The 14,919-nt window shown below is 42.7% G+C and overlaps 1 protein-coding gene across 1 annotated transcript in view; it reads left to right on the forward strand.

Annotated features, from left to right (window-relative positions):
* Window positions 1–5,522: 5,522 nt before the first annotated feature.
* The window catches only part of LOC126456495 (UPF0746 protein DDB_G0281095-like), a gene marked incomplete at its 3' end in the record, with an annotated part of 28,097 nt that continues 18,700 nt past the window's right edge, over window positions 5,523–14,919 (forward strand). The window contains exon 1 of the mRNA XM_050092244.1: window positions 5,523–5,657. Within this exon, the coding sequence (XP_049948201.1) occupies window positions 5,523–5,657 (135 nt within the window). The remainder of the gene's footprint in view (window positions 5,658–14,919) is intronic.

Below are 14,919 nucleotides of genomic sequence, written 5' to 3' on the forward strand. Positions count from 1 at the left end.
GAAATATGTGGCAGACTTCGTTTCGTTGGTAGAATACCAGTCTAACAGTCTAAACAGTCTTCAGAGACATTTCTTAAGAAACTCTGATCATTTCTAGAATATGGTGGAGCGTGTGGTACCTGTACCAAATAGGACTGTGGACTTTTAAAGGATACAAAGAAAAATGCTGAAGGAACTGAACTGGCAGACCCTTAGGACTACACGCAAACTGTTCCGTAAAGACCTACTTAGAAAGTTTGCAGAACCCACTTTAAGTATTGAATCTAGAAATATATTGCAATGCCCTACATATCGCTGCCTAGTGATCGCGAAAAATGGGATAATGACAGCGCACACAGTGGCAATGAAGCAGTGCTTCCCGCTCTGCATTTGAATAGAATGGGAAGGAACCCTAGTAACTGAAACAATGGGCGTTCCTCTGCCATGTAATTCACAGTGGTTTGCAGAGTACGAAGGTAAATAAACGCAATAACTGGTGAGATCAGGCCAACCCACCAGAGAGTCGGCCAGACCCACCAGGGCTGAGGCTGGAGCGGGAGGAGATCTACCTCCCCTTTCCCTACCTCCTCCCCCCCCCCCCCCCCACTTCCCTGCACCCGAGCAGGGGGCGGGAAGACCACAGTATATGACCGGCAGGTAACATTATACAATGCCACACAAGTAATTTGTTCAAATATGTCCGCTGCTTTGACGTCAGTGTCTAAATTTGAAGGTAATGAGCCAGCTAGCTTCAGTATTTGCTATCGGGGCACTTTATTAAAATGTGCGCCACTGAAAGAGGCACCACAGCAGCTGTAATTTAGAGTAGCTTGCGTAAAAATGTATTAATGGACCTCCTTAATGTCGCAGATGCACAGTCAGTAAAGAATTTCAGGCTGATGGTGAAATTGTGCATTAAGACATCTACGCAGTTTTTAAGTCCTGCATGCACAGCTTGTTGTCGTGGCTACTGACTACCACTCCCTAATCCATGACAAAGTTGTTGCGGTAGAGTCCTTTATACCTTCCATTTCAGTGCATCCTTTTCGTCGCCTTCTTACCAAGTTTATTTTTGACTAATCCCGGGATTCCGATGTGGCCGTGAATCCAGAGAAAATTGGCCATGAGGAGTTTCCGAGCTCAGAGAGAAGTTCTCCAACTGATAACACGATAGCGTTGGAGGTAGCAGTGAATTATGGCTTTTAGGCTATTCCAAGTCCAGTAACTAGACGTGAAGGCGTAGTACATAGCACGTGATCAGACACTGACACCAAGCGTGAACTTTAGGGATTGTAAAGCAAAATTACCAATTTGCGGGAAGGAATGTGCCAATCGGGCCGTATGTCAACTCATCGCCTTCAGCCATACCATATGGATTTCTCCTATCTTAAAGTATTCCGAAATATTACGCCAACGTTTATTAACGGTAGTACTATCATAAGTGCTATCAAACAAAATTTGTAACCGAGGATTTCATAACAGAAGAGGTAACATTAGAATCATCGCCAGATCTAAAAGTAACTTGTGATGTGGCCAAGCGTAATGTTAGGGCGTAACATTTTGTGTTAACGGCATGACAGACATTTAGAGGACTGTTGTATATAGAGAAAAACTTTCAGAAAAGATAAATATTTACTCACATCGGGATAAGATTGAGTGCTGTAAAAGTTACCAACATCCTGTATATATTCGAAGAAAGGAGAATTGTTCACAAAACAATATATGTAATGGTTACAACATAAGTCAATTTATAAAAATACCTGGGTGTAACCAGAATGAGATTTTCACTCTGCAGCGGAGTGTGCGCGCTGATATGAAACTTCCTGGCAGATTAAAACTGTGTGCCCGACCGAGACTCGAACTCGGGACCTTTGCCTTTCGCGGGCAAGTGCTCTACCATCTGAACTACCGAAGCACGACTCACGCCCGGTCCTCACAGCTTTACTTCTGCCAGTACCTCGTCTCCTACCTTCCAAACTTTACAGAAGCTCTCTTGCGAACCTCGGTCGGGTACACAGTTTTAATCTGCCAGGAAGTTTCATATCAGCGCACACTCCGCTGCAGAGTGAAAATCTCATTCTGGAAACATCCCCAAGCTGTTGCTAAGCCATGTCTCCGCAGTATCCTTTCTTTCAGGAGTGCTTGTTCTGCAAGGTTCGCAGGAGAGCTTCTGTAAAGTTTGGAAGGTAGGAGACGAGATACTGGCAGAAGTAAAGCTGTGAGGCCCGGGCGTTAGTCGCGCTTCGGTAGCTCAGATGGTAGAGCACTTGCCCGCGAAAGACAAAGGTCCCGAGTTAGAGTCTCGGTCGGGCACACAGTTTTAATCTGCCAGGAAGTTTCACCTGTGTGTAAATTTATGGAGATATAAAATGGAATGATCACATAGCCTTAGTCGTTGCTACAGCAGGTGGTAGATTTCGGGTCGTTATACTGAGAAAATGTAAAGGATATTACGTAAACACTGGTGCGACATATATTAATATTGTTTAACTGCATTGGGACACAGCCAAACAGAATATTTAACTTACACGAGAGCGTCAGGAAAATGTTGAAACCTGGTCTGCAATAGGCTAGAAGAAAGATTAACAATTCAAAGAAAGTCTGTTAGAACACTTTCAAAAAGCAGTGCTAAGCGAGTAAACTACGAAAATCCTACAGCCTGCTAAGTATCGCTTTAACAGTGAACACGATTACGAGATCAGTTTAATTACAGTCTGCGCAGAGACATTTCATTTCAGAAGTTCTACCCATGCTTCACACGGGGACAAAACTGGTAGAGAACATACATGGTCCAATTTAAGTACACTGAGATGTAGATAGTCAATTTAAATCAGAATAGATAAAACGAGATTAGTGTTAATATTTAATGAACAACCAAATTAGCAATTCTATTGTATAACCTTCCAAAATTATTAATTCTGGGCAATAGTAAATCAGTTTCATTTTTATATCTTTCGTATACGTTTTCCGAAGATATCACTAAAATCCACTAAAATGAATTTGATGACAGCCTCAGGTTGAAACCAGTTACTTTGGAAGATCAGGAAATTGCGAGGGAGTGGTGGTTCAATGTTTAAGCTGTATAGCTCCTAGACAGCAGACCATCTTGTACGACTGCGCAGTGACGTAGAACAAATAGTTTTACTATAAGGAACTTAACAGTTTCCGGAGAGTAGCAATACGTTCGACCCAAGTACAATTCAGGAATTTACTATCACAACCGGCCATATACACTACTTTTTAGAAACGAGACATTCTGACGATTTCACATGCGCGTGAACAGAAATTCGGTAGACAGGTTCATGTAAATCGCAACGTGTCTAGGGCTGACGCTTTGTTTAGACGTTCCCGTCTTCGGGGTGACATCTGACTATCAGCAAACGTATGGTTACAGGATATCCGCTAACAAGTAAACGCGACTTTAGACTATTTCGATACTAATTAATGGGTATTAACCTGTATGAACGATGGCGCTCGCAATCTTAATTCTGAACTGGCGGTATCATCCTGATACTACTTGTAAAATCGTTACGCCAAATTCCTTTTATTTGCGAGCCGATACAGTGTCTCCGAAGATGCGAGGCAGTATTAGACAAGTCGCAACTCAGATTTTCTATTCGTATGGAAAGCAAAATTCACTACTTCACCAGACGTTTCGTTGACAATCTTTAGAGTCGGCATGTTCATGATAGTAATGCTATTGCTAAGAGGTTCGCTGCTCCACTTATCACGGACAAAAGATATTCCAACTCTCAAACGACTGGCTCAGAAACCTTTTCTGAAAGCGAAAGTAATTACGAAATTCCGAAAGTTCGTTGTGTTTCGTCAATAGCCATCGTGAAAAATATTACGTATAGAGCAGAAACAAATATCTGTGACGCTATCAAGACTTTCAGCAATATGTAACAACAGAAGTTAATCACTTCAACTATTGCTCTTTTCCTTTTTTTTGCGTAGACATTCTTGTTGATACCAAGTGTATCAACTTTGGGAGGGCAAATAGTGATGTTCCATGAGAAAAAACTTCGGAATGTGCCAACTAGCAACAGGACTATCGCCTTTATAGTAACAAACCTCGGACCACGCTACACAAGTGTCATCATAATAGTTTCATTGGTGATGTCACATAAAAAATGACAGTACTACGAATTTCACTATAGCCATCCATCGCCTTTGAATCGACATGGCACTGTTAGTCTGACACTATTTTGTCTTGTGTGATGACAATAGCTAGCCATTAAATCGAGGAAATTTTTAAAGTGTGTTATTTCGTCCTATTACAGATTTAGAATATTCTGTTCATCAGATGACTACAGTGCATTTACAACGCAAATTATTTGCAAATGTTTAATGTTTAAAGTGCCATGACATGATGTCCTTCGGCGAGGAACAATTTTAATTGATATGTATTCAAAATAGAAACAAAAATCGTGGACAAATTCAGGTTAAAAACATTAGAATAAACTTATGACTCCTGTACTTCAATAATGTCCCAGTTACTTCCGAAAACATTTCTCGTGCATTGCGAAATATGACTTTCGTGGAATTGTCTATATTACGTGTTTTTATACATTTATTTTGTTTTCAGCTGGAGCTTATCGGCGATTCTCACTTCCATTTCCAATATATTTCAATTATTTTTCACTGGAGGACTTCGTGGCGCAGGAAACGTTCAACCAGATGGCAAATAGTTTGTCTTAAATGCGGTGTAGCCATGTACGATTAACAAAATGATTGATCCGGTGACGTTAACAAATAAAACGTTTTAGAGCTGTAACTAGATGCGGATGAGAATACTGCGTGTAAGGAACCACCACGACACTCATGAAATTGTTTATGGCTACCACAGAAAAAAATAGTCCCCGCCCGGTTGTTTGAATAGCATTTCTCCCGAAAACGAGCCTAATTACTTAAACTTCAATATTCAGCGGTTGTTCTCGCCTTGACATTAGGAGTTCTTGCATACGCGCGAATCGTCGGACAGACCAATTTCGTGAACAGCCTACATATGACTTGACCGACTTCACTCAGCGATTGCAGCACTGGAGCGATAAGAAACCGATTGCCGTCGGGTAGTTGGCAAGACAGCGCTAGGTACGGCACAATTTGCTGGTTGAAATATTGGCGGAGTCGGGTGGAGTGATGGTGGTGGTGAGAGGGGGTCAGCTGCCTGTTGACAAAAGTTAGTCGATTGACCAACGAGCCTAAACACGTCCAATTTGTCGGTCGGTCGGTGCGTGTGTAACGCCCTTAAATAGGAATCTTACTTCAGAAGGGACCTCAACACGCCACTAACGTACCTTAAAGGTCTTGACGGTCTCGATGAACAGGTAGACCCTGTTGGCGGCCCTTCCGATGGAGGTCACCAGCGACACATAGTAGGTGCTGCTGAACCTGGCCAAGACGTCTTCCAGTTGTTCTCTTTCCCGACCCCTGCCCTCCTCTGACGCTCGGCCAGGGCCTAAGTTCTCGCCAGGGCACGCCCAGGCGTTGGAAGGGCCAGCACCGACGTGCAGTTGACTCATGGTGTTCCCGTCTCGTGGATGACCGGCGGAGGACTGCCCATTAACCACGCTACTCGTCGGCCTTCCGCCGTCCGCTTGAGGGGGCGCCACTCGATGGCTAAGCGCCGCGTGAAAAGTGGCGGACGGTTCGACTGCGCGTATAGGCAGTCAAAAGTAACTGCAAGCGCCTATCTCCAGCAACAACGCTGACGACACCGTCTACCCATCTAGCCATCAAACCCTGCGACTCTCCCATGTCTCACAAAATGCTAATTAAATCTCCTGGCGAATGGTATAATGCTTGGAAATTGAAAGTAAATCCAGAGAAAATTCAAGCCAACATTTTTGTTCGCACCATTCGGCGTTTCCGTTAAGATTTCCAGCTCTCCTTTTACGGCCAGACCATCCCTCTTACAAAGTGAATCATTTAGGACTAATCCTCGATATGAGACTAACAAGGACTGCACGACGCAAAGTCCGAAACTGACTATAACTATTGATACTACCAACAGGCCACATCTGGGGTCTACATCCTGTGGGAATTACATCAGTAAATGAGACACTAAAAGTAGTAGACGAGTTTCGCTACGTAGAATAAAACTCCGTCCTTACAGGCCTCGGTAGGCACAACGATACCGGCCTAGCGGACGGTGCTTAACTTTGATACCTGAACAAAACCGGTATGTTCACCGTGGTACTGCTGTTGAGTTTTGCCATCTGTGTAGCAAAATAAATGAAGATAGCCGAAGTAGAAAGTATACAAAACGCATACCGGCAATAGCAAGAAAACCGTTTCTGAAGAAGAGAAATTTTTTATCATGGACTATAAGTTATTCTCACCTGTAAATCCCTCATCTACCCCTTCCTAACATGAACCAACCTAGCCTTGTACTTGGCCTCTCCTAAGTTCTACAAAGTCCTTGTCATCGGCTCGGGTCAGATAAAACACGAGAAAGGCCTTGTGTTAAATTCCATTGTAATCACTATATTGATAGCTGATAAGCCCTGAAATATTCCAGTTAGCTGACTTTGTAACACAAGGGTAGAGAGCATTCGCGGTTGCTAAAATTTGCCACTCCCATGGAAGCTATAACTCTTTCAAAGAATAAACTGGGTGTCACTTCCACGTAGGTATTTTCACACGCAAGAAAAATGAAATCGATGATTACACTTCAAATCAAGCACGCAAAATGATTAATTCCCCCCCGATTAAGCCCAACTACTAATCAAAAGTCGAGTAATGCTGTAACACCGACCTAATACCGGGTCATCAAATAGTCAGCATAAATTTGAAAACTGAATAAATCACGGAATAATGTAGATAGAGAGGTACAAATTGACACACATGCTTGGAATGACATGGGGTTTTATTAGAACAAAAAAAAAATACTCAAGTTCACATTATGTCCGACAGATGGCGCTTCATCTGATCAGAATAGCAATAATTAGCATAACAAAGACAAAGCAAAGATGATGTTTTTTACAAGAAATGTTCAATATGTCCATCATTCCTCAACAATAGCTGTAGTCGAGGAATAATGTTGTGAACAGCACTGTAAAGCATGTCCGGAGTTATGGTGAGGCATTGGCGTCGGATGTTGTCTTTCAGCATCCCTAGAGATGTCGGTCGATCACGATACACTTGCGACTTCAGGTAATCCCAAAGCCAGTAATCGCACGGACTGAGGTCTGGGGACCTGGGAGGCCAAGCATGGCGAAAGTGGCGTCTGAGCACACGATCATCACCAAACGACGAGCGCAAGAGATCTTTCACGCGTCTAGCAATTTTTTTTTTGGTTATAATAAAACCCCATGTCATTCCGAGCATGTGTATCAATTTGTACCTCTCTATCTACATTATTCCGTGGTTTATTAAGTTTTCAAATTTATACAGACTTTTTGATCACCCGCTATACACTGATGGAAAAAAATCGCAACACCAAAAAAGTAATTAATGTAGAGCAATGAAATTTCGTGAACACATTTCTCTAGGTAACATATTTAAGTGATTAACACTGCAAAATCATTGATTAATGAAAGCGCGAGAATCGACATTGCAAATGTGAAATGCTGGTAGATTAACAACCGGCATAGCCACCAGAATGTTGAATGCAAGCATGCAAACGTACGGGCGTTGCGTTGTACAGGTGCCGTACGTCAGTTTGTGGGATGGAGTTCCATGCCTGTTGCACTTGGTCGGCCAATACAGGGACGGTCAGCGCTGTTCGTGGATGACGCTGGGGTTGTCGCCCGAGGTGTGCCCTATACCAGACAGATCTGATAATCGAGAAGGCCAAGGCAATATGTCGACAGTCCGTAGAGCACGTTGAGTTACAGCAGCGATATGAAGGCGAGAGTTATCCTGTTGGAATACACTCCCTGAAATGTTGTTCATGAATGGCAGCACAAAAGGTCCCATGACCAGACTGACGTACAGTTTAACAGTCAGGGTACGTGAGAGAACAACGAGAGTGCTCCTCCTGTCATGTGAAATCGCACCCCAGACCATGACTCCAGGTTTAAGACCAGTGTGTCTAGGGGGCAGACAGGTTGGTTGCAGGCCCTCAACTGGCCTCCTCCTAACCAACACACGGCCATCACTGCCATCTCATCAAGACGAGCTTTCATCAGAAAACGCAACAGACCTCCACCCCGCCCTCCAGTGAGCTCTCGCTTGACACCACTGAAGTCGCAAATGGCTGTGGTTTGGGTTCTGTGAAATGCACGCTGCAGAGGGTCTGGCTCAGATCTGTCCTTGAAGTAACCGATTTGTACGTTGTGTCACTTTGGTGCGCCAACTGCTGCACAAATTGCTCCTGCAGATGCAGTACCATGCGTCAGAGCCATACGTCGCACACAGTGGTGTTCCCTCTCGGTAGTGCCACGTAACTGTCCGGAGCTCGGTCTTTTTGCGGCCGTACACTCTCGTGACCACTGCTGCCAGCATCCCTGCCTAGTCTTTCTGCAATATTGTTGAAGGAACGACGGGCACCTCCTAGCCCTATTCAACGACTTCATTCAAGCTCAGTGGCTCAAATGGCTCTGAGTACTATGGGACTTAACTACTGTGGTCATCAGTCCCCTAGAACTTAGAACTACTTAAACCTAACTAACCTAAGGACATCACACACATCCATGCCCGAGGCAGGATTCGAACCTGCGACCGTAGCAGTCGCGCGGTTCCGGACTGCGCGCCTAGAACCGCTAGACCACCGCGGCCGGCTCAAGCTCAGTGAGATGCTGATGATGGTGTCTTTGTCGCCTTAAAGGCATTCTTGACTAACATCAACTCTCCACGTCCAACTTCAAAGCTAACTAACGCTTACAGCGTACATTTAAAGCAAAAATGATTTGCATCCTCTTACGCAGCTGGCGTGAAATTAGAACGGACATAATCCTTCAGATGCAGAAACACGCCTATCAACTTTCACTTATGTCGCACAACTCCCTCTTGGTGCTGTATTTTTTTCCAGTCAGTGTATTATTCTGCTTCTCGTAAAGATGTAGCGCCGTTGATTCACTGGCTGGCTTCGATGAATTTTCATTCCATCTCAAACTAGTATCAAGCAAATCTGGTCTGTCGCACACTAGCTTTCAACATGCTATACAATGCAAGATTTCGTACAAGTGGTCTATTACGATATTAGAACCGTATTTTGTCCTTCAGTGATCGCAGCTGGGGCCGCCCCACTGCCGTATCGCTGTGGCGGAGCCCAGTGCCAGGGGCCGGCTACTGATAGTCCACCGGTCGCGTCATTGACAGCGTAGCTCCAGCAAGTTACACTATTCTGAAACATTCTTCGTACTCGTGACTATCTAAGGAAGTCCCCCATACCCGTAGCCCGTTAATCTCTCAGCTCTCTTTCATACCAAAGTCCTGGTAATTAAACCACGTACTCGCGAAAAAGGAATCAAACCTGACGAGCGCTACGGGCGATCTGCGACGACTTCCACTGAACAGCGTTTTTATCCGCTGTCAGCTTCCCTTCCTCCCGCCCCCACCTCTCGCCCCCACTATAAGCACTGGAAAGCCTTAATATTAAAACCGGTTATGGTGAGATAAATGTAGCAACCGATCTTGGATCATATGAAATGACCGATTCCCAAGTTGAAGACTAAAAAGCCAGAATACCACTACCACACAGCTATACGAAAATGTATAAACGTCAACACATATAAAGACTTAATGTAATTACGATAATGATTATGGACTTCTTAAAAAGATAAGCAATGATAATTTCTACTTTATTTTTGAAATGTATATTTCAAAGACGACTTTGACAAACAGATCGATATAAGATAGTATTTTCTTTGCTACTTGTTGTTAGAGGTAAATATTTGTCTTCAAGCACTTCGTAGTAAGAGTCTGAAGTGCGAGGATGGAGCACAATTTGTGTGTGTTGTGTTAGCACGGTGGTTGAAGTTAATTTGTACTGTGAACTGAAATTACTGAAAATATATCTACTCAACAACAGAAAGCCCACAAGTGTTCATATTACTTAACAAAATGAAGCCGAGCATCCTCTAGACCAGTATAAAAGAGTTTCATTTCAGAATGGTCTACGAGCCTACAACTTACAACAAAGAAGGAGGACAGTAAAAGATGAGTATTATGAAAACTTGATTCAAATTCTACCGTTGATACCTGTCTCTGCATTGTGTCACTATTTCAGAGTGTCAAGTGCTGTGAAAATGTGACCAGTCACCCAAATTTTAACTTACTTCAAAATTAATAATTCAGCTTAATGCTACAAGAGGGTGGTAACAGTCAGAGTATGTTGGCGTCTTCTTGATTTTCTGGAGGTGAAATATGAGTACTGTGCTGGGCTATTTTTCTTGTTCCACACTGAAAGCATGTATATTGCGAAAATATGAACCACAGCTACGAAACAGCAACAATAAATTCAGAAGGAGCTCTTAATCAAGAAGAAAAGAAGAAGAAGAAGGAGACGATAAAAAATAAAAAGTGAGGTGAACAATTAACAACGTCGACATCCAACAACAAAGTTCTGGAAATATTTTCTTTATTTTTCTTCTTTTAGTGGTGAAGTGTTTCACTGAGTAGTCATTAACAACGACAGTCATTGAACAAGAACCTGAAACAGTGGAGAGTAATGCAGACATGGGAGACTTAAGGAGCGTTGTGAATCGAGAACAAGAAAGCTTTATTCACGAAGCAGTATAGTAGGAAAAAAAACGCCGAGAAATAACGTAAATTAGTAAAATGAGGTAATAACAATGAAACGAGTAGCATGTTGGCATCGTTAATAAAAATTACTAATGATAATAAGGATCAGTTAATAAAAATGAGTAGTGACTGCTTAGAAAAAATTAATGAGTAACTGGAAATTCATAAACAAAAAAGTAAGGACCAATTTGCAAACATTAATGAGCAACTTGAAAATCATAAACAAGAAAGTAATGTCATTCCATAGGACCACTATTCCATTGTATCAGTAAAAATACAGCTAAAATTTACGACATAAATAAAAAAATTGATAGATCAGATATTAGAGTCTGTTGAGTCCAAATTAAAAGAAATTACGCTTAAAGTCAACACTGAAGTCAAAAATGTTAAAGATGAAATCACCAAAGATAGAACGAAACAAAACTGGTGTCGGAAAGGTGCATGAGGAAACAGGTATTGTTGACAAAATTGTAAACAGCCGAATTTCGAGTGTGGAAACTAATGTTGATACCAAATGGGCACTTGTTGAAACCAGTTTTGTTGAACAGGTGAAGACAGCAGACAGCAAATTCACAAGAAATGTGTTATTAAGTAACAATAAAACCAGCACCCTAGAAAGTAGTGTTTCTGTCCAGTGCAAAAAGTTGAAGAATTGTCCAATTATGTAGTTAATAGAAATCTTATTAACAATGTTAGCACCTTGTTTTGAAACATTCCAATGGAAAAATTTTCAGGTGAAGGTAGTTTATATCCTGTAGATTTTCTGCAGCATTGTAGAGAGAATTTTGTCTTTTACATGACGAAAATCAAGATTGTTATGAAGTTTCCAGAAGGTGAAGCATTAAGTTGAGCTAATCAGTGTGCTAATGATGACACGACCTATGCAGATTCTGAAAAAGGATTTCTAGATAGGTTTTGGTCAGAGACTGAGCAAGTTAGAATAAAAATTGAATTCCTCAGTGGGCCAAATTACAGGGAAGGGCGTATTAGCATGGAACAGTTTTGCAAAAATTAACTTAAAAAATTAGATCATTTGAGCAAACCCTTTGATGAACTTACACAGATTGATACCTTAAAAAGGAGGCTCCGGACTGAGGTACAATGGGACCTAGTCTGTGGGTCAGATGACACAATAGACCAATTTCTGAAATGTGTTGATAAATTAGACAAAGTTCTAGGAAAAACAGGGAAATACGACCACAATAGGGAGACACATTTTGAAAGGGGTAGTAAGCAAAACTGGCGCAGTAATAATCACAACAGAAGGGAACAAAGTAACCACAAAGGTAACAAATATTATCAGAAGGAACAGAATGGAGTAAATGGTAAAAAATCTTCTGGAAAGCAACATAGTAATAGTTGCAACAACAACCACAAAAAATATGCATCTACTCCACAAACAAATGATGTACACTCCTGGAAATGGAAAAAAGAACACATTGACACCGGTGTGTCAGACCCACCATACTTGCTCCGGACACTGCGAGAGGGCTGTACAAGCAATGATCACACGCACGGCACAGCGGACACACCAGGAACCGCGGTGTTGGCCGTCGAATGGCGCTAGCTGCGCAGCATTTGTGCACCGCCGCCGTCAGTGTCAGCCAGTTTGCCGTGGCATACGGAGCTCCATCGCAGTCTTTAACACTGGTAGCATGCCGCGACAGCGTGGACGTGAACCGTATGTGCAGTTGACGGACTTTGAGCGAGGGCGTATAGTGGGCATGCGGGAGGCCGGGTGGACGTACCGCCGAATTGCTCAACACGTGGGGCGTGAGGTCTCCACAGTACATCGATGTTGTCGCCAGTGGTCGGCGGAAGGTGCACGTGCCTGTCGACCTGCGACCGGACCGCAGCGACGCACGGATGCACGCCAAGACCGTAGGATCCTACGCAGTGCCGTAGGGGACCGCACCGCCACTTCCCAGCAAATTAGGGAATCTGTTGCTCCTGCGGTATCGGCGAGGACCATTCGCAACCGTCTCCATGAAGCTGGGCTACAGTCCCGCACACCGTTAGGCCGTCTTCCGCTCACGCCCCAACATCGTGCAGCCCGCCTCCAGTGGTGTCGCGACAGGCGTGAATGGAGGGACGAATGGAGACGTGTCGTCTTCAGCGATGAGAGTCGCTTCTGCCTTGGTGCCAATGATGGTCGTATGCGTGTTTGGCGCCGTGCAGGTGAGCGCCACAATCAGGACTGCATACGACCGAGGCACACAGGGCCAACACCCGGCATCATGGTGTGGGGAGCGATCTCCTACACTGGCCGTACACCACTGGTGATCGTCGGGGGGACACTGAATAGTGCACGGTACATCCAAACCGTCATCGAACCCATCGTTCTACCATTCCTAGACCGGCAAGGGAACTTGCTGTTCCAACAGGACAATGCACGTCCGCATGTATCCCGTGCCACCCAACGTGCTCTAGAAGGTGTAAGTCAACTACCCTGGCCAGCAAGATCTCCGGATCTGTCCCCCATTGAGCATGTTTGGGACTGGATGAAGCGTCGTCTCACGCGGTCTGCACGTCCAGCACGAACGCTGGTCCAACTGAGGCGCCAGGTGGAAATGGCATGGCAAGCCGTTCCACAGGACTACATACAGCATCTCTACGATCGTCTCCATGGGAGAATAGCAGCCTGCATTGCTGCGAAAGGTGGATATACACTGTACTAGTGCCGACATTGTGCATGCTCTGTTGCCTGTGTCTATGTGCCTGTGGTTCTGTCAGTGTGATCATGTGATGTATCTGACCCCAGGAATGTGTCAATAAAGTTTCCCCTTCCTGGGACAATGAATTCACGGTGTTCTTATTTCAATTTCCAGGAGTGTAGAAACAAACGTTTTCTACCATATGTAAAAAAACTATGTAGTTACAGTTTTCTATAAATTTCTGCCCAAACAATTTAAGTATGGTAACTTATTATTTTTGATTATGCTGTGTCGGTTGTCTACAGTTTGTAAATAAGTCACAATTTGTATTTTATTATGTTCTTTCATGAAAAGTAATTAGTTGTTTACAGTGTTATTTGTCAGTGCTTAGAGTAATGTTTTAACTAACTAACCATTTGAAAAGCTGAAGCTTGAAGTACAGATCTCAGTCAATTCATGAGTGTTTATTCAGTTCATAACGTAACTTTCTTTGCAGTATATAATGAATTAGTGCCTGTGTAATTTCCATGTTATTTTTAGTCATGATATTTGTGTAAAAAGTCTCTGGAGTCTGAAAAATGACCATTGCAGCATTTCTTTTTGCTGTCTATAATTTTTTGTCATCTAATGAATGTGATATTTGTTATGTACTAGTTTTGGGAATGTGTATAGGAAAGCACCAATCCATTTCTCACAAAATAACTGCAATTTCTTGTGCTGTATGCAATTTACTTACGACAGACATTTTTCCTGATGTTTAGCATGTATTGAATTTTCATGTTGCCCCATTGAATCAGTCTATTTTCTGTAGAGGTGAAAGAAAAACGAAGATACGACAGTGAGAAATAGTTAATGAACAGCACTTTAAAAGAAATTTCAGTGTTGTTGACATTTTTGGCATAACTTATGTCCATTTTTTTGCATAAGTAACTAAATAACTCATTTTTCAGAAATACATGGAAGAATGAGCTAATTGTCTCATCCTGCAATCTAATTTCAAGACCTGGAAACCAATTTTGCATATATTATTGTATAATCAACTATGTGATATGAAAACTAATGAACGAAAAATATTTGTAGCATGCAGAGGTTAAAGGACAAAATGTGTGATAAAATTGATGGTCTTGAACATGAAATTAAGGTAGAGGGTCTGCTGACTTTGATAGGCACACCACCTGGCGAATGGTACCTTCCCTAGCTGGGTGTAACCATTCTTATTTTCTGGTGTACTCTATTCTAACTCTTTCCTTTCTGGGTTCTATTTCCACTGTACTTTTCAATTTTTGTTTTATTCCCATTAGATGTCATTACAACTCCTGTGGATTAGGGGACAGTTCCACACTTAAAGCATCTGCCACATCATGCACAAAAAATTCTTGTAAAATATTACAAGAAGTAATTTTTGTTGTAGCATATTTTTGTAGTCATAGGGTTCAATGTTCTGTATGAATGCTAAATTCGGAAGTAAGAAGGTTCTGGTATCCATTATGGATGATAAATTTGAGTCCACTGTGGAGTTTGGAAAAATGAATTTGAACTGTAGTGATAATGCACAAAAAGGGGTGTTTCCTCCTAACAGGTGAAAATTTACAAT

Source organism: Schistocerca serialis, chromosome 2, assembly GCF_023864345.2.
Source record: "Schistocerca serialis cubense isolate TAMUIC-IGC-003099 chromosome 2, iqSchSeri2.2, whole genome shotgun sequence".
Lineage (NCBI taxonomy): Eukaryota > Metazoa > Arthropoda > Insecta > Orthoptera > Acrididae > Schistocerca > Schistocerca serialis.